Consider the following 18,986-nt stretch of genomic DNA (forward strand, 5'->3'; position numbering starts at 1 on the left):
AATGTCGAATAGAGGGGAACGATCATGTCCCTCGATCTGCTGGCTAAAGCAGAAGCGTCAGCACCCCACATACCTCAGAGAGCCCAGGCTGCACTAACTTCACTTGCTTCCCAGATGCTGGCTAGGAGCCTCCCGTTTCTCCCAGCACAAGATGGGAACTTGTCCTTCCAAACCTAGCACACTGAGTTGCCCCAGTCCTGGCTCCTCCCCCAGTGTCCGCAGGGAACTCACATTCTAATAGACCCTGGTTCCAGTGACAACTGTCACTCCCCTCTCTGGATTTGGATTCCCAGCCTGAGTGCATTGGGATAACCGCCCAGGGATACTTGTGCCAGAATTCACACTGAGCCCTAAACTCAGCTGGACCCACAGCTCTGCTCAGCAGGGCACATCTGAATCAGACTGCAGCTTCCAAGTGTGGAGGCAGCATGGCCATCTGGCAGTAGCAGCACCTGTTAGCATGTGAGGATCTGAGGCTGGGACTCAAAGGTTGCCCAGCAGGACCAGGGAGTTCTGAAAAGGTCATACCCTATGCCATTGGGATACAGGGGCAAGAGAGCCTTGCATAGCTTTGGAGCTGACCCAAATCCACTTCAGCTGGAAGCACAGTCCCTGGGATAGGGACAGCCTGAGGATGAAAGAGGGAATTCATCCAGGGCACCTGTGTGCATAGCCGCTACTAATGTTGCATCACATCCCAATCTACCTTCTGCTGCTGAGGTTCCAGCACGGAGGAGCATACCTGTGACTCCACCACTCAGGGCTTCCTGCAGCTGCGGCCTTTTTGCTGCCCAGTTGGGCGTCCGGTCGCTGCTCTCCCCCTGCTCTTCTGAGCTGAATGGCAGCTCTTCTGCCTCCGCCTTTCTCATGGACAGACGGATATCTGAGCTGGAGTAGGTGTAGCCATGTCCTGCAGGGCAAATTTCCTTAAAGGCTTCTGCAAGGGAGACACAGGGCAAGGCTGACATGTGGGGGAAAGGGGCAGAAACCAGTTGCGAGCACACGAGGTTGCCCTTCTGGCAAGATCCAATGGAGGAACTGAAGATGCTGTCTTCTGCTACACAGATGAGAACGGCAGGTGTGTGTCTGTGTGTGTGTACACCCTCCATCCATCAGCCACCGTACGTTAGAGCATGGTGTGAAGGGTGGATGTTTCCAGCAGAGAGAATCTGCTCCCAGCGCTGGGTGTGTCTGTAACTGATACCGGTTAGCATTCACAGCTACTGGAGACTGAATCTCTCCGTTGGCTCAAAGCTCCCTGGGGGAGCACCAAGGAAACACTCTCCCACATCTGAAGACAGCTATCACTTCATCAACAGGAGAGAGCCGTATAATGGGCAGAGGGGGCTGCACAGCCTGCCAAGGCTGGATAAGGGACCAGATAAATGGCTACAATGCTGCAACCCCTAGGGACCTTCTAGTACTTTGGCCCTTTGATGCACATGTCCAAAGACGCCTTCCACCCAGTCCAGGGGGATGTGTAGGAATTCCCAGCCCTGTGGGGTTCTGTGCTTGTCTCTTTAGTACTTAACACACCGGTAAAAGTCAAACCCATCCTTGCTTGGTGTGTTGGAGCACTTAAAGGCTGACACTTTAGGAGAGGAGGAAACTTTAACCTTATGGGAGGCAGAGTGAGATGAAAGGGACTGTCAGACTAACCCAGGCATAGGAAAGGCTGTGGTCTCCCTCTGGGGCTGTGCTGCATGATGGCTGCCTGGTGAGGAACTTCCCCACCTCCAAGCTCAGATGCACTCACTTGTGCTGCAGATCCCCCAGCTTTGGAATCTTCTCTGCTTCACCCCAGCCTCCAGAGTGGCAGGCCACTCTCAGTAGTGCACTCTGCCTTCTAGCAAGCAGCCATGCAGACCACAGTCTCTGTGCTGGCCTGTGCCCCTTGCACTGAGTCCCCCATAGACTGTTCACACCCACATCCCAACACATTAGTGCATGGGAAGGAGCCTGCGATGGTTCTGGGCCGAGGAGTCGGGAGAAGTTGTAAGGTGAAGACCAGGCTCCAGGCTTAGAACTCTGAGCACAGCTGGGCAGTGAGCACAGCTCTCACCTGACCCGAGCACAGGACACTTCTCACAATTCCTCCCCCATCCTTTGCCAACACGGCTGCAGCAGCAGATCTGTTTGGTGATGCTCTGGGCGAGTGGTAGGGCACAGTTGCCTCCCGCTGCTGAGCGATAGCACAGCCCCTGCTCCATGGACACAGCCTTATCCGCTGAAACACAAGCCCAGGGTTAGTGTCGGAGGCCAAGCTGTTACCTCTGCCGGGCACAGAGTGTCAAAGTGCTGCCTGTCATCGCCTTCAAGGTCCTTCCCAGCTCTGCCTCTCTGTCCCCAGCCCCAGGGCCTTATCGCATCCCTCCTCTGCTGCCATACAGCCGCCATCACCCCACTGGTCCGCTTCTGCCCCAACGGTCTCCATGCTGCCCCTACAGGTTAGCACCCCCCACTCACACCACACGGCCTTTGCCCCTGGCTGATGAGGATTTTGGTGAAGAGCTGCAGGCCCCTCTCCCGGAAGCTGCGGTTTCCATAGTATATCTCTCCGCAGCCTAAACCTGCTTGGGCATTCTGCCCTAGGACTTCAGTGGAGTGGGCAGATCCAACAGAAGTGGCATGGAAGAGATGGGCTTCTGTTTCGATTCCAGATACTCCAGTGCAGGTGCTCTCAAGCCCCTTCCTCAGAACTGCACCCCTGGGGAGAGGTCACTGCTTTCACGGCAGCCTCTGCAGAAGCTGGGTGCAGGCTTCCTATCTCCTGCATTCTCTGCCATGGAATTACCGTCATGTCAACTCAGTTACACACTCAACAACCCGATGTGAACAAAGGAGGGACGTGAATGAGAATCCCATGGGAGCTGAGTCCAGTGGCCCTGTAAGAGGAGAGTGCTGGGACACATGGGTACACGTCCAAGTACATACATCATGCAAGGGCATGAATGCACGCACACAGGGTCTCACATCGCCCACCCATACACTCTCTCAGGGCATTGGGACACACTGACACGTGATATCTTGTTTCCATCTGGCTCATGATCTGCTGGTTCCTGCTCACAGTTCCAGGGAAGCTTTGGGGGACGTCACTGGGTACCTTGGGCAGCTGCTTCCAAGCAGCCGTGCAGGGCTTGGTCTCCAGAGCACTTACAGACACAGCGACTGCGGGATGGGTCCAGCATGGTCCCGGGTTTGCAGGTGCAGAGGAAGCTGCCGCGGGTGTTCACACATTCGGCATCTTTACACAGGCCAAGCATCAGGCACTCGTTGATATCTGCAGGGTGAAAGCAGAGAACAGAATCAGCCACAATGCCCTGGTTGGTGTAAGCGAAGAGAAGGGCAGGGAACAGCCCACTGAACAGCAAATTGACAAATCAAACCATGTGTCCAACAGCCGCACAAACAGCACTTTCTCTCTGAGACCCTTCCCAGCCCCCAACCCCACGGGCTGATACTGACCCCCATGCAACCAGCAAACTGCAGAAGTCTTTACCTTCCTGCAACACAGCTGGTCTCTCCAGCACTGAACCAGTCGAGAGGTGACAGCAGGAGTCACCAGAGTAAATTCCCATGGGATTTCCCCACATACAGAGCTGGGGAAGGTCTCTCTTCAAACTACAATTTGAGGACTTCAATAGCACAGATATAGGTGTGAGGTCTTTTTTAGGAGTGGTGGGTGAAATTCTGTGGCCTGCATTGTGCAGGAGGTCAGACTAGATGATCATAATGGTCCCTTCTGGCCTAATATCTATGAATCTATGTGAGGGGCTGCTAGGGGTGCGTTGCAGAGTCACTGAGATCAGTGTCTGCCTAGAGTGCCCTGGCTGGAGACCTGCTGTCTCCCACACTGGTAGAAAATATGATTTAGCAAAAGCCAGGAGACCTAGCAGCATGGGAGAGCTGGGGAGTCTCTCTCTGTAGCTAGACAGGGTAGGAGAATTTTGCCGGTAGCATTTGCTTCCCATGTTCTCACCTAACATTTCTGTCCCTCTGATAATGGGGGAAACGTCTGGGTCAGCCACCCACCCCCCGCCGTTCCCTGGGGGAGTGAAGGCTGAAAGGGGCATAGGGTCGAATGTGCTCAGCCTTCAGGAGCCTCAGACAGAAGGGGTGAGGGCAGGGCACTGTTGTGCTACCTGGCCCCCTCCAGAAATTCCTGAGACACTCTGTCCCCTCCTGGATACTGTCAGCTAAGAATGTCCCCTCAGTCCCCTGGCACAGGATTCCATTCCAGGGCCAGCACAGTCCTGCCAGGCCTTCTCTCATACTTTCCCATCAACAAGCACTAGGCTTTTAGGGGCGGGGACCCCACATCAGAGCAAGGCCAGGGTCTTGCAGGGCCCCTCAAGGCACTGATTGTATGGATGGTGCCCTCTGAGATTTCCAGTTGTTCCATTTCCAAAACAGTATTAAACAATCTCGACTCTGGCCTGGCTCTTTCTTCAGTCACAGCTTGGGACAGTCAGCTCCAGGCCTGAGGGGTTCATACCTGCCATTGATGACACTGATGCCCAGCTAGTCTGTTGGTAGGGACAGTGGCAGTGTCCTGTATCGCAAGGTCACCTGACTCCACAAAGTGCTGCTCTCTCAAGCTGATGCTCTCTCTAGGGGCCTGACCTGGCTGGCTGGGACCTCAGCAGACCATCTAGTCCCCCTCCCACACCAAGGCAGGGGTAAGTACACTTTGTCCCATGGGCTGTGTTAACCTGCAAAAGGGATGTCAAGAGCAAACAGCCAACCCAGAACGTCTCATTTGCCTCGCCTCTCTCCTTCCCTGCTGCTGATGCTCCAGATTCATCCAGCTGGGTCCAGTCACCATGTGCCATCCAGATGTGGAAGCTGTACAGCATGCCATGGGTTAGGGAGGAATTTGGGAGCCTGCCTTTGCTAGCTGAGCCCCAGGTGGGTACAATAATGTGCCAGGAGATTCCAGACTTTTCAAAAACCTCCTCCCCTCTGTCCCAGAGTCCTGCCTTGCTTATCTCCCAGCCAGGTTCACCTGCAGTCTGCTTCCTGCCTCCTGCCCTGGCTATGTCCCCTTTGTTCCTCCCTGCAGCTGCCTTCAGAGTCAATTGCTCTTCAGCTTATTTTGGGGATTTTCGCTAATGGAAAGGAATGACTGGGAAAATTACTGGCCCCTCTTCCTGCTCTATCAGATCAGGTGACTGGTACTGTTAGTCAGGCACCTTACTTGCTCTATTGGATCAGGCCTCTAAGTCCCTCAAGTCCCATACCCCACCTTTGCCATACAGCATCAGCACACTAGTCTCAGCTAGTCCAGTGTCCCATAGGACACTTGCATTGCAAACTGCTTCACAGGAACCTTTGTGATGACTGCAATCCCACATCCACTGTGCACAGCCTGTTAGGTGCAGCTGCATAGATGGCTCAAATGATTGCTCTACTCTGGGATCCCCGTGGACACCAGATGTTGCATCTCACAGGGCTATCCGGGCGAAGTAATTTTTAAAGCTGCCAGATAGAAGCTTGGCGGGACTTGACTTATGAGCAAGTCTCCTCCTTTCGATCAAATCCCCTGTGTGGCCAGACTGGGGCACTGTCTGCAAAGGATGCATCATCAGGAATCAAAGAGTGCTGGTGCACAGTGAGGGCTGGGGGAACCTGCTCTTGCACTGACAGCCCTGCATCAGTCAGATGAGTGGAAGGCATGTCTCCAGCTTGTCACTGGTGCTGCTGATTCTGGGGATACACACATGAGAGCTAGCAGCTCCCAAGTCCAAGCCATGGCTCTGCCACTGATGCAGTGTATGACTTCAAGCAAATTCCCTCTCCCCTCTGGGCCATCCATAAGATACTGACAGGGGGTTGGGAAGGTCAGACAATGATTTAAAACCAACTGGAAGCTCTCAGGAATGCTGGCTAAGTACTTGTTATCACCACCACCTGTGCAGCAGGACAGACAAGCATCATTTCCTTGCTGTTCCCACAGCTCCTCACAGTTCCCATCCAATAGGGTCCTAATAACTGAGTAAGCTTCCAGACGGTCACATGGCACACAGCAGGCAAGAGCAGATTCCCCTGCTGCAGAGAGTCCCCGCTGCAGGCTTCAGACAGACCCAGCATCCCCTTCACAGCACGGAAGAATCCAGCCGTTGCTTTTCACCCTTCGAACATGGCACATGGAAGCAGAGCCCAGGATTAGCTGCGTTGGGCATTATAGTGAAATGAATAAACCTGAGCTCCAGTGTATGGTACCCGAGTGGACGTGTCTGCAGCAGCAGTTTGCCTCCCCATCTTTGCCAGGTGTAAAAATTTCTAAATGGGAAAATTCCCCAGGTGTCCCTGTTCAGCCATGTTCAGGGAGGAGGGGGTCACAGGCCAGGGTGTGGGACATTTCACAGGGGGTAACTGGGGCACATGCAGCTCTCGTGACTGGAGACACAAGGCACGGATGTACCTGTCTGGTGCACGCATCTTAATCAGCACCCTGGATACTGCATTCAAGCAGAGGATGGAGATGAGTAGCAGCTTTCCCTGGGCTAGATACCACAGTGACAGAGTCAAATCTCTGGAGAAAATCCTACAGATCACAAACCACCCTGGCTAGATAGATGGAGGTGCCAAAAAGAGCCCTCTCACTGGTGAACCTCACCACAGTGGCATGCAAAGCACAGCAGGCCCTCTTCCAATGGAAAGCCAGGGCCCTCAGAATAGAAACTAGAACCACAGAGAGGAACAACCAAGCATGCCATGGGACAGGAGAGGTCCAACCCAAGAGACATTTCCTACTCCTCTGTCCTCAAGTAATCAGAAATGACTTCCCATCCCAGGATGATGGAAAACCCGTGCATATTGCCAGACACCTGACCCACTGTGCCCATCCTCCCTCTGCCACTCCTGTCCTTCTGCTGGCGAGAGAGATGGCAAGGATAGAGCCATGCTAAGTAGCACCCTGTTACTGAGTCAGGAACAGAGATTTGTGATATGTAGAACCAAAGGCGCAGACTCCAAGCAAGCTGGGAATCCCTGTCTAGGGCAGACGCTTGATGAAGTGGGGACCAAACCCCAAACATGGTGCAAACCCCATCCAGGGCAGAGGCTTGGTTATCTATCCCTTACAAAGGCTACAGGGCTCATCTCTGACATAAGCCAGCAGCACATATCTAACTTGTCATCCTGAGGCACTGAATGGATCTGACTTATCTGGAGTCTGAATGAGCAGAGGGATACAAGGGATTATAGTAACAAGCAGCACAAGTTACATATTCATAAATAATCTGGAAAAGGGGGTAAACAGTGAGGTGGCAAAATTTGCAGATGATAGAAAACTACTCAAGATAGTTACGGCCAAAGCAGACTGCAAAGAGCTACAAAAGGATCTCACAAATCTGGGTGACTGGGCAACAAAATGGCAGATGAAATTCAATGTTGATAAATGCAAAGTAATGCATGTTGGAAAACATAACCCCAACTATACATGTAAAATGATGGGGTCTAAATTAGCTGTTACCACTCAAGAAAGAGATCTTGGTGTCATTGTGGATAGTTCTCTGAAAACGTCCACTCCATGTGCAGCGGCAGTCACAAAAGCTAACAGAATGGTGGGAATCATTGAGAAAGGGATAGAGAAATAAGACAGAAAATATCATATTGCCTCTATATAAATCGATGGTATGCCCACATCTTGAATACTTTTCAGAGTAGCAGCCGTGTTAGTCTGTATCCGCAAAAAGAAAAGGAGTACTTGTGGCAACTTAGAGACTAACAAATTTATTTGAGCATAAGCTTTCGTGAGTGATGAAATGAGCTGTAGCTCACGAAAGCTTAAACTCAAATAAATTTGTTAAACTTGAATACTGTGTGCAGATGTGGTCGCCCCATCTCAAAAAAAATATATTGGAATTGGAAAAGGTTCAGAAAAGGACAACAAAAATTATTAGGGGTATGGAACGGCTTCCGTATGAAGAGAAATTAATAAGATTGGGACTTTTCAGCTTGGAAAAGCAACGACTAAGGGGGGATATGATAGAGGTCTATAAAATCATTGCTGGTGTGGAGAAAGTAAATAAGGAAGTGTTAGGTTTCAGAGTAACAGCCATGTTAGTCTGTATTCGCAAAAAGAAAAGGAGTACTTGTGGCACCTTAGAGACTAACCCATTTATTTGAGCATAAGCTTTCGTTAGCATAAGCTAATTGGTTAGTCTCTAAGGTGCCACAAGTACTCCTTTTCTTTAAGGAAGTGTTATTTACTCCTTCTCATACCACAAGAACTAGGGGTCACCCAATGAAATTAATAGGCAGCAGGTTTAAAACAAACAAAAGGAAGTATTTCTTCACACAATGCACAGTCAACCTGTGGAACTGTTTTCGTGAGGATGTTGTGAAGGCCAAGATTATTACAGGGTTTAAAAAAGAACTAGAAAAATTTAGGGAGGATAGGTCCATCAATGGCTATTGGCCAGGATGGGCAGGGATGGTGTCTCTAGCCACTGTTTGCCAGAGGCTGGGAATGGGCAACAGGAGATGGATCACTTGATGATTATCTGGTCTGTTCATTCCCTCTGGGGCACTTGGCACTGGCCACTGGTTGAGATGGACCACCTTTGGTCTGACTCAGTATGGCCGTTCTTATGTTCTTACTGGCAGTGGGGACTGAGCTTTTAATTTAAACCAGAGGGCTAGATCCCATCCCCTGCTCCATCCCCCTCACGTTTCTCTGTCAGTGCAGTAAAGCTACCCGAAGTGCAGCTGAGGACTCCCACCACATGGGAATCCCCAAGTGACACAGAAGCAGCATTGCCAGCTGTACGCTGCCCATCCTTGCCCACCTCCAGTCAGGGATGTGGCTGGACCCATGACACAGTGCCTTGGGGAAGGGGAGCCCACAAGCCCAGAACCACAAGCAGCCCGGCCATTTCTTCCATTCTGCACATAGCTGGTTCTTATGCCTGTTGGTGAGTCTCAGTAATACCCTCAGGTGCACAGGGAAGGGGGAGCACATAGTACAAAGGCCCTAGTGAGTTTACCGTGGGGCCGACACCGTCAGTGTCTGAAGAGGAAACCAGACCCGAGTTGGAGATGCTGTGTTCCATGACTCATGCATGTCATTAGGGTGACCAGACGTCCCAATACTAGGGGTTTTGTCTTATATAGGACCCTATTATCCCCCCACCCCTGATTTTTCACATTTGCTGTCTGGTCACCCTACATGTCACACACATTGTCCTCAGTGTATTCTGAAGCAAGATCCTGGCTTTGGCACTGGTACTGACATCTTCACCAGGCTGCTTGGGGTTTCTGGGTCCTAGTGATTACATGTTGCCCAGTCCCCCTGTGCATTTCCAGTTGGCAGCCGCAGGATGCAGCCCAGCTGCGGGAGGGATCCCCATCTTCTTCCCCTACCCAGCATCAGCCACCAGTTTCCATGACAATCTCTGCCCCGTGCTCAGAAGCTGGCTGCCACTCTCCCTGTTGTTGAATAGCTGGGTGCCGGGAGCATCAGGAAATGGCCTCTCCAGGACCTGTGCTGTTCTCATTAACAGAAGTGGACCTGAGGCCCCTGGGTTGTCATTCATCAGTGGCAATCAGCAAATCCACTGGAGATGCCGTGGCTCCCAGTTATTAGCTCTGGGGGATTTGTGCTGCACAGCCAAACTCAGTTCCAGAGGCACAGCATTTCCTGGGAGCAGCTGGATTGCCAGAGTTCATACCAGTTAGTACTTGAACTTCCAGCCACTCTCGATCTGGCCTCCGTAACAGTGCTGATGTCGCAAGGCTGTTCTCTGGTATTTAGTAAGCAAAGGCAAGGAGGTGTCCTTGCAAAGGGAGCCAGGCGGTTTGCTTCTCTGCAGTGGGGGAGCAAAAGAGCCATGCTGGCCTACTGGCCAGCCAGACAGAGCAGTGGCAGGAGAGCTCCCTGAGGTCCCCACAACTCCAGCTTGGGCCCTGCTGCCATCTCTCATCAATGCTTTAACAAAACCCAAAGCTCAGTGGATCACTCAGCCTGTTGGCTCCCTCTCAGCTGGGCTCCACTCCTATAGACAAAGGCCTGGAGAACATCCAGGGGCTCTCATCCATCATCCCACTCCCTCTTCCATCTCTGCTGGGAAGGACCCCATGTTACCCATGGGATCCTTCTCCAACGTTCTATTAGCCAAATTGCTCTCTTTGCCTTTGAATTCAGGTCCTTGATTAGCACTGGGGTCCGAGACACACGTCCCATGGCCACAGCAAGGACATGGTAATGTACGTATATGGCACCTCAAGGCACCAAGGCACTGCCAGGACAGTGTGTCTCCTGCCAGGCTCAGAAAGGTCCCTGAGGAGGCAGAGCACTCATGGCCACTTCTCTCTCTCTCCCAACATGTCCCCATGCCAGGAGCCACACAGGGGCCCAGCACAAAACCCTGACACTAGCCCTACACTGATTGTCACAGGGAATTGAGGCCACTGTTCTGGTGACCATTCTCCTCTAGGACACTGTGGTGAAGCTCTCAGGTGACTCATTACTTAACTCAGTCAGATGGAAAGTCCCTGCTAGAGGAGATGAGTCACTGGACTGCATGTCATGAGCTTGCCAGGGCAGGCCCAGACAGCATCCTCTAAGGGACACCTCATGGCTTATCAGGAATCATGACAATGTGACCAAGAAATTCTAGCTCCCAATCACTGCATGGAAAACTTTACGGTTGGAAAAATGTCAGATATTCCTCTAACAAGGAACAGGGAAAAAGCCGCCCTCCTGAGGTGGAGCAGATGAATGGGACAGACACAGGCATCCCCCCCGCCACCCTGAGTGGGGTACAGCGGACTCCTCGGGTGATTGGCCCACACATGGACACCCCCCAATGTGGGGCAGAGGAAACTCCAGGGTGAATGGCCCACATAAGATACTCCCCAATGGGGGCAGAGGGGACCTTGGGTTGAATGGCCCAGACACACACCCACTCACCCAATGGGGGCAGAGGGGACTCTGCGTTGAATGGCCCACACCCCCCCCCCTCAATGTGGGACAGAAGGGACCCCTTGGGTGAGTGCTCCCCCCACCACACCACACCCCAATGTGGGGGCAGAGGGGACCCCTGGGGTGAATGGCCCAGACACACTCTCTACTCCCAATGTGGGGCAGAGGGGACCCCTGGGATGAATGGTCCAGACACAGCCACCCCCCGATGTGGGGCAGAGGACACTCTGGGGTTGAAAGGTGCATAGACGGGCCCCACCCTGGAGCAAGGCAGACTCTGAGGAGCCTGGCAGAGTATAAAGTTTATGTACTTGGTGCAGACAGATTTTCAAGCCAACTCACTTTCACCACTCCTCTCGAAAAACCCAAACAAACTCTCCCCCCCTTCCACCCCGCCACAATCACTGGTAACTTGCAGTTAAAGTTGCTTCAGGCTACAGGAAATATACAGATCTCCTGTTTTTAACACCACTAAGTACATGCTGAATTTAGAGATGCAAATCACTAGTGCATGCACATGCTGGGAGAATAGAGGTGGGTCTTGTGGGTTAGAGATAAGGTTGTTATCTGGGAAATTTGACTGGTTTTGCTGTGAAACAGCCTGAGCTGTCAGGGACATGCAATTTTTCTGTACAGTTAGTGGAATGTAGCTAGTTACTTTCACACTTTAAGGCCAGGGTTCTTTAACTGTAACGTTCCCAGTAGGTTGGTCCCAGGGCAGGAAGTGAACTCATTTTACACAGGAATGATCGTTACTCTACCTGATAAGGAGTCTGAGAAAGCGGTCAGAGTGGCATCCTTACCTTGACAGTGGCTCCGATTCAGCCTCTTGTATCCCTGAGGACACTCCACCTGTCTGTTTTCAATCACTGGATGAGCTAGAATGACAGCAAACAGTAAGCTTAGGGACCAGGGCTAAACTCCACAATCCCATCTTCTCTTTCTCTCTCCTTGACCCCAGTCTCTCCTTTACATCCACCAGCCTGTGAGCTTGGTATACTCTTGTCTCTGCCTTTTCTTCTTCTCCCACCTCCTCTGTCAATAAGTCCCCTGTCACTACCTCCACACCACTGGCTATGCGCACCAGAAACTCAGCTCACACTCATACTACCGAATTGCTCAGCGGTGGTCCCACAGTGAAGCAGGAGATGCTCCTGACACACCTCAGAGCCCTCTCTTCCACAGCCTCTGCTACTCCACTGGCCTTCTCTCCATCCCTACACTCAGTGTCTGCTGCTGGTGTGAGAGCTTTCACCTCTGCAGCTGCTGCCATCTGGAATTGCCTCCTGTACCATCAACTCCACCCTTTTTCAAATCTCCCTTTCAGATGTTTCTATCCCTTGCTTACTACTTTATTTTTTCCTCCCCCACCATTACTTCACAACCAGATGTTTCAATTTATTCACTATACAATGGACTGGATCCTGCAAGCCCTCTGAGCATGTACTGTCAATAACTTCAACAGCAGTTTTGCAAGTGAAGGGCCTGTCCAATGGTGCCCAATGCCCTTATTGTCTTTCGTTGATGATATAGTGCTTGGTGTTAAATCTATAAAGCAGTCTAGGCGACACAGTCTATATTAAAGGCACCTACAGCTCATGGTGATCAATGCATCAGAAATACATCACACAGATCAGGACAGATTTTCAAGAGTCCTCATGGCCGGACTTCCCACTGCTCAGCACAGAGATTAGGGCCAGATTTTCATAAGAATCTCAGCACCTCCTATGTGTGAGATTTATGGTTAGATTTTCCAAAGAATTCAACACGCAATATACTGGGCTCTTTTAAAGATCTGGTGATTTATTTTTGGCCTAAATGGAGACTGCACACTTCCGAAAGCCTGGCCCAAAGAGTCCATAAAACATACCGCACAGGATCAAGTTGGATTGTACCACACTAACCCACCACAGCCAGCCTCCTGGGGTGGGATGGGGAGCAGGATGGAGAATGGGAGTGGCCCAAGAGCAGCCGTTTCAGACACCCAACCTCACCATGTAGCGTTTCCAAGCATGAGTTGATCACTTCATAAGTTTGTCCTCCAACTGAGTGGTTAAACAATTCACCTTTAACACCTGCAGGCCATGGGCAGGGTTAGGAGTAAGGCTGCACGGGACAAAAGTCATGGCTCTGAAGTGGGTTTCACAGCAAGCCCACAGGTAACATTTTCAGAAGTGCTCAAAGTGGCTTAGGAGCCCAAATCCCATTGACTTTCAATGAAACATAGGGTCCTCAATGTCCAGCTCCCCTTCTGAAAATGGGACTTGGACGCTTTCGAAAACATTTCCTCGGTCTTTGTCGCCCCAGCCGGCCTGCTGACAACCCAGACTCCCCCAGGAACTTTCCCAAACCAGGCTGTACGTGCAGCATGCTGGAGTCTGGATGGATTTTTACGTGGTTTTAAATTATTATGAAATATTATCAGAATTATTTTACAATTTTTACTGTAAAATAAAGAGCAGTCAGTTGACGTTTCTCATACGTTCCCCATGATAAACAGCTTTAACAGTAATTCACATATTCTGGGCCATGCCTTAAGAAATCCTAACATAAGGACGTTGCCCATTTCTTACCACAACAACCAATCAGCCTTAGTTCTGACCTACGCCCTCAGTGTGACATGAGTTTTGCGTGGTCTGAAGCAGCCCCTACCTACCTCCATGGTGTCTGAGTATCCTCTGTGACCTTGGTCTCAGCCTATCTGGCTATCTCCCAGACTTCTATCAGTTGGTTTCCAAACCCAAGCAACTGTAAGGGTACTAGGATGCAAATTGGCTCCAACTCGCAGGCATGTGCTGGTGCTTTGAGATCCTCAAGGAGGGAGGACTGCAATCTCCCCGCTTTGGGGGGAGCATGAATAGTAGTTTGATGCTGAGTCCCAAAGGGAAGGGCCCAATCTCTTCACACAGTCACCTCTCTGGAGCAATGTCATCACCCACAAAAAAACACCCCCATCAACAACCTTCCCTGAAGCAGGACCTGGTTATCACTAATGTCACATGCAAGGCTCTGACTCCTGCTGCTCCCCTAACACCTTCAGAGAGAGGCACAGGATCCTGTATGAAGAGTCATACATGCCAGGCTCATCCAGAGGGGGCACAAACCAGAGTTATGCTGGCCGATCTCCCACTGATAAACAAATGTTTTTTTCCTTATGAAATAAGTTACTATTGGGTCTCAAGTGCGGATGTGCAAGCCACAGCCCCACCATCATTCACCCCCAATGAATCATAACGTTGCAGCCAGTGATTCATCATGTAAGTATATGGCCTAAGTGGAAACAGGAGGGTGGACAACCCATCAGGCCTAGGGTTCCCCACACATTTCTATTCTCATGCACATGCCTCTTGCTCCTTATTGGGAAATTTACCTTGAAAACAGCCTCAGTATCCCAAGCAAATGTGTAGCACAATTAACAGGCAGCTCCTAGATACACCAACAACTCTAGTTAAGGAGCCTGCAACTCAGACCTGAGAAGGTGCCCCCAGACTGGCTGTGCTACAGGTCTGAAGATTCTCAGGGCAGAAAAATAGCAAAGAGCACCCAGACCAGGCCAGAGAGTGCCTGGATGATGGCCTGGCTGGGCAGATGAATTGCAACATTTTCCAGTTGCTTCCGCCGTTGACAAGTGCCAGCAAAGCAGCACAGTTACAACACCTGCAATCAGTCATCTTTCCACCTCTGCGATGTCTCAGGTCCTCTGCTTGGACTGTCCATGAGCACTTGACAAGGGAAATGGAAGGAATGACATAGGCCCCAACGAGATGCTGAAATAACAGCTGAGGGGACATTTATTACCTTTTCCCCCTTTTTACAAGGAGCTCTCTGCTCTGGCTGCACATGATTTCCTGACTCACTCTCACTACACAGAATTTTAAATAGTGTCTTAAAATAGTTTGGTGGGTTTAAAAGTGGTCCATAACCTACATAATTAAGTCTCTCAATCTTTTTATAGGCGAGTACAATCCAGCCAACAAATTCCAAAGAGGCCCAATTCAGGTACCGTGTTTTGGAGTGAATGAAAGTTAACTTCAGGGAGTGGGAGGAGCTGGGGAGGGAGCCAGGCTGGGGTGGAGAGTGGTTAAAGGGGCACTTTGTCCTGGAAAGAGATTTTTGTGGAGTGACGGATTTTTTTCCCACGTATTGTGGAATATGTTTTGGAACAAGACGTGCACGTAACAACTAAGTAACCATATGGCTGTATCCTGACACCCCTCATCTGCCCCGCTTCCTAGTCCTCCATCTAGCACTTGTAGCTCTTCCTTGTAGTATCAGGTCTGCAAGTTCTTCATGGCAGGGAACATGTCTGTCCATAGCGCCTGTGAGGCACCTAGCACATCATGGATGCCAAGAATAAATAAGGGACAAATCTGAGACAACCCACAAGGCAGTGGACTGTGAAAATGGCCATAAAAGGACCCTACTATGGGTGAAAAAAAAGCACAACATCAAGTGCTATTCAGGGCTTGGGCAGAAGATCATCCTGGGTCCTACCTAACACTCTCTGAGGAAAGCCCTCAGCCACCCACTTAAGGCAGCTTTAAGTCACCACAGGAGACTTAGTGCAGGGCAGGACTAAGCCTTTAGGAGGTTGATCCCCACTCCCCTCACTGAAGAGGAACTAGGGAAACTAATGGCAAGAGAACACAAAGCTAATTCACCAGTGGTAGTGACCCAAGTAGTGGAAGACACAATGAAGATGACTGGATGCGGAAGCTGCGGTATGTACATGATCCTGGAGGGGTACCTGGAAAGAGTTTTGTCTGCTTGAAGTGCCGTCTGATAGAGCTGATGGAAGAAAAGATCGGAGGATTGGAGATGCAAGTGGAAAGTCTGGTTGAGTTTTGAAGGGGATTCGAGTAGATTATGGAGCAAAGACATGAGGCGGCTGAAGGGAAAAGCTCAGACTTGCAGATGGAAGCAGGACCGAAGAACTCTGAGGGGAGACTGCTAGGTGAAGAAAATGGACAGTGGAAGCATGTGTCTAAGAGAACCAGGCAGAGGAAAAGATGGGCTAGTGAAGGAGAAATAGAGCTCAAGAACAGGTTTGCAGAGTTGGAAAATGAAGAAGGGGCTCAGCACTGAAGGTGGAAGGGCAAGGAAGAAAAGACGAGCGGCTAGTCCTATAGGAAAAGGGGAAGAGTCAATGGAGACTACACCAAATATGAGCCCCAGGAGGATACAGGATGGGTTGAAGAGGATTACAAGGGAGAATAGGAATAGAAAGAACTTGCAGCCAAAGGGAACAGGGGATAGACCAGAGAATCGCACCGTCACCAGGAAAAGGCAGGTCTACGTGATTGGGGACTTCTTACTGAGAAGGTTGGACAGGCCTGTAACCAGAGCTGATCCAGGGAACAGAAGGGTGTACTGTCTTCCAGCTGCTAAGATACGGGATGTGGACCTGAGGTTGAAGAGGATACTAACAGGAGCGGGAAAGAATCCACGCATTGTCCTTCATGTGGGAACAAATGATACCGGTAGATTCTCACTGGAACATATCAAGGGAGACTATGCCAGGCTGGGGAAGACGCTTAAGGAAATCGAGGCTCAGGTGTTCTTCAGTGGGATTCTGCCTGTTCCTAGAGAAGGGCAACAAAGGTGTGACAAGATTATGACTATCAACAGATGGCTCAGGCAGTGGTGCTATAAGGAGGACTTTGGGATGTATGGCCACTGGGAGGCATTCATGGATAGAGAACAGTTCTCTCGGAATGGACTTCATCTGAGTAGGGAAGGAAATAGACTTCTAGGATGGAGGCTGGCACAACTGATTAAGAGAGCTTTAAACTAGGAATTTGGGGGAGATGGTTGGGAGATGTCCAGGTAATCGCCACGCCGGATTTTAACATTGAGAGGGATGAAAACAAAGTAAGAAAGGGTACGGCCGTGGGTAGGAGAATGGACATAAGGAGGAAGGGCAGTGTGGATACCAGTCTAGTAGGTCATACTGGCTGTAGAATGTCCGTGCCTAATCGGGTAAAGAACGTGAGCGAGGCCAAACAGCAAAAATTAAGATGTTTGTACACCAATGCGAGGAGCCTAGGAAAGAAGATGGAGGAACTAGAGCTACTGGTGCAGGAAGTGAAACCAGATGATACAGGGATAACAGAGACCTGGTGGAATAGTCGTCATGACTGGAGTACGGGTATTGAAGGGTCTGTGCTGTTTAGGAGAGACAGAAATAAAGGTAAAGGTGGTGGAGTAGCACTGTATATCAATGATGAGGTAGAATGTAAAGAAATAAGAAGCACCGGAATGGATAAGACCGAGTCTGTCTGGGCAAAAAATCACACTGGGGAAGAAAACTATTAGAGCCTCCCCTGGGATAGTGTTTGGGTGTGCTATAGACCACCGGGATCTAGTTTGGATATGGGTAGAGCCCTCTTTAATGTTTCTAATGAAGTAAATACTAATGGAAACTGCGTGATCATGGGAGACTTTAACTTCCCAGATATAGACTGGAGGACAAGTACTAGTAACAATAATAGGGCTCAGATTTTCCTAGATGCGATAGCTGATGGATTCCTTCAGCAAGTAGTTGCTGAACCGACAAGAGGGGATGCCATTTTAGATTTGATTTTGGTGAGTAGTGAGGACCTCATAGAAGAAATGGTTGTAGGGGACAACCTTGGTTCAAGTGATCATGAGCTAATTCAGTTCAAACTGAACGGAAGGATAAACAAAAATAAATCTGCGACTAGGGTTTTTGATTTCAAAAGGGCTGACTTTCAAAAATTAAGGAAATTATTTAGGGAAGTGGATTGGACTGAAGAATTTATGGATCTAAAGGCAGAGGAGGCCTGGGATTACTTCAAGTCAAAGTTGCAGAAGCTATCGGAAGCCTGCATCCCAAGAAAGGAGAAAAAAATTCACAGGCAGGAGTTGTAGACCAAGCTGGATGAGCAAGCATCTCAGAAAGAAAAAGCAGAAAGCATACAGGGAGTGGAAGATGGGAGGGATCAGCAAGGAAAGCTACCTTATTGAGGTCAGAACATGTAGAGATAAAGTGAGAAAGGCTAAAAGTCAAGTAGACTTTTGCAAAGGGAATTAAAATCAATAGTAAAAGGTTCTATAGCCATATAAATAAGAAGAAAACAAAGAAAGAAGAAGTGGGACCGCTAAACACTGAGGATGGAGTGGAGGATAAGGATAATTTAGGCATGGCCCAATATCTAAACAAATACTTTGCCTCAGTCTTTAATGAAGATCTTAGGGATAATGGTAGCATGACAAATGGGAATGAGGATATGGAGGTAGATATTACCATATCTGAGGTAGAAGCAAAACTTGAACAGCTTAATGGGACTAAATCAGGGGGCCCAGATAATCTTCATCCAAGAATATTAAAGGAATTGGCACCCGAAATTGCAAGCCCATTAGCAAGAATTTTTAATGAATCTGTAAACTCAGGGTTGTACCATATGACTGGAGAATTGCTAACATAGTTCCTATTTTTAAGAAAGGAAAAAAAAGTGATCCAGGTAACTACAGGCCTGTTAGTTTGACACCTGTAGTATGCAAGGTCTTGGAAAAAATTTTGAAGGAGAAAGTAGTTAAGGACATTGAGGTCAATGGTAAATGGGACAAAATACAACATGGTTTTACAAAAGGTAGATTGTGCCAAACCAACCTGATCCCCTTCTTTGAGAAAGTAATAGATTTTTTAGACAAAGGAAATGCAGTGGATCTAATTTACCTAGATTTCAGTAAGGCGTTTGATACGATGCCACATGGGGAATTATTAGTTAAACTGGAAAAGATGAGGATCAATATGAAAATTGAAAGGTGGATAAGGAATTGGTTAAAGGGGAGACTACAGCAGGTCATACTGAAAGGTGAACTGTCAGGCTGGAGGGAGGTTACCAGTGGAGTTCCTCAGGGATTGGTTTTGGGACCAATCTTATTTAATCTTTTTATTACTGACCTTGGCACAAAAAGTGGAAGTGTGCTAATAAAGTCTGTGGATGATGCAAAGCTGGGAGGTATTGCCAATTTAGAGAGAGACCGGGATATCATTCAGGAAGATTTGGATGACCTTGTAAACTGGAGTAAT

General features: G+C 49.6%; 1 protein-coding gene across 2 annotated transcripts in view; it reads right to left on the bottom strand.

Moving 5' to 3' along the window:
* The window catches only part of LTBP2 (latent transforming growth factor beta binding protein 2), a 126,206-nt gene that overhangs the window by 33,094 nt on the left and 74,126 nt on the right, over window positions 1-18,986 (bottom strand). For both annotated transcript variants that reach the window (XM_073349171.2, XM_073349170.2), the window contains exons 9-12: window positions 11,734-11,808; window positions 3,158-3,280; window positions 2,063-2,227; window positions 743-937 (exon numbers count right to left, since the gene is read on the bottom strand). In XM_073349171.2, the coding sequence (XP_073205272.1) occupies window positions 743-937; window positions 2,063-2,227; window positions 3,158-3,280; window positions 11,734-11,808 (558 nt within the window). The remainder of the gene's footprint in view (window positions 1-742; window positions 938-2,062; window positions 2,228-3,157; window positions 3,281-11,733; window positions 11,809-18,986) is intronic.

Source organism: Lepidochelys kempii, chromosome 6, assembly GCF_965140285.1.
Source record: "Lepidochelys kempii isolate rLepKem1 chromosome 6, rLepKem1.hap1, whole genome shotgun sequence".
In the NCBI taxonomy this organism is placed as follows: domain Eukaryota; kingdom Metazoa; phylum Chordata; order Testudines; family Cheloniidae; genus Lepidochelys; species Lepidochelys kempii.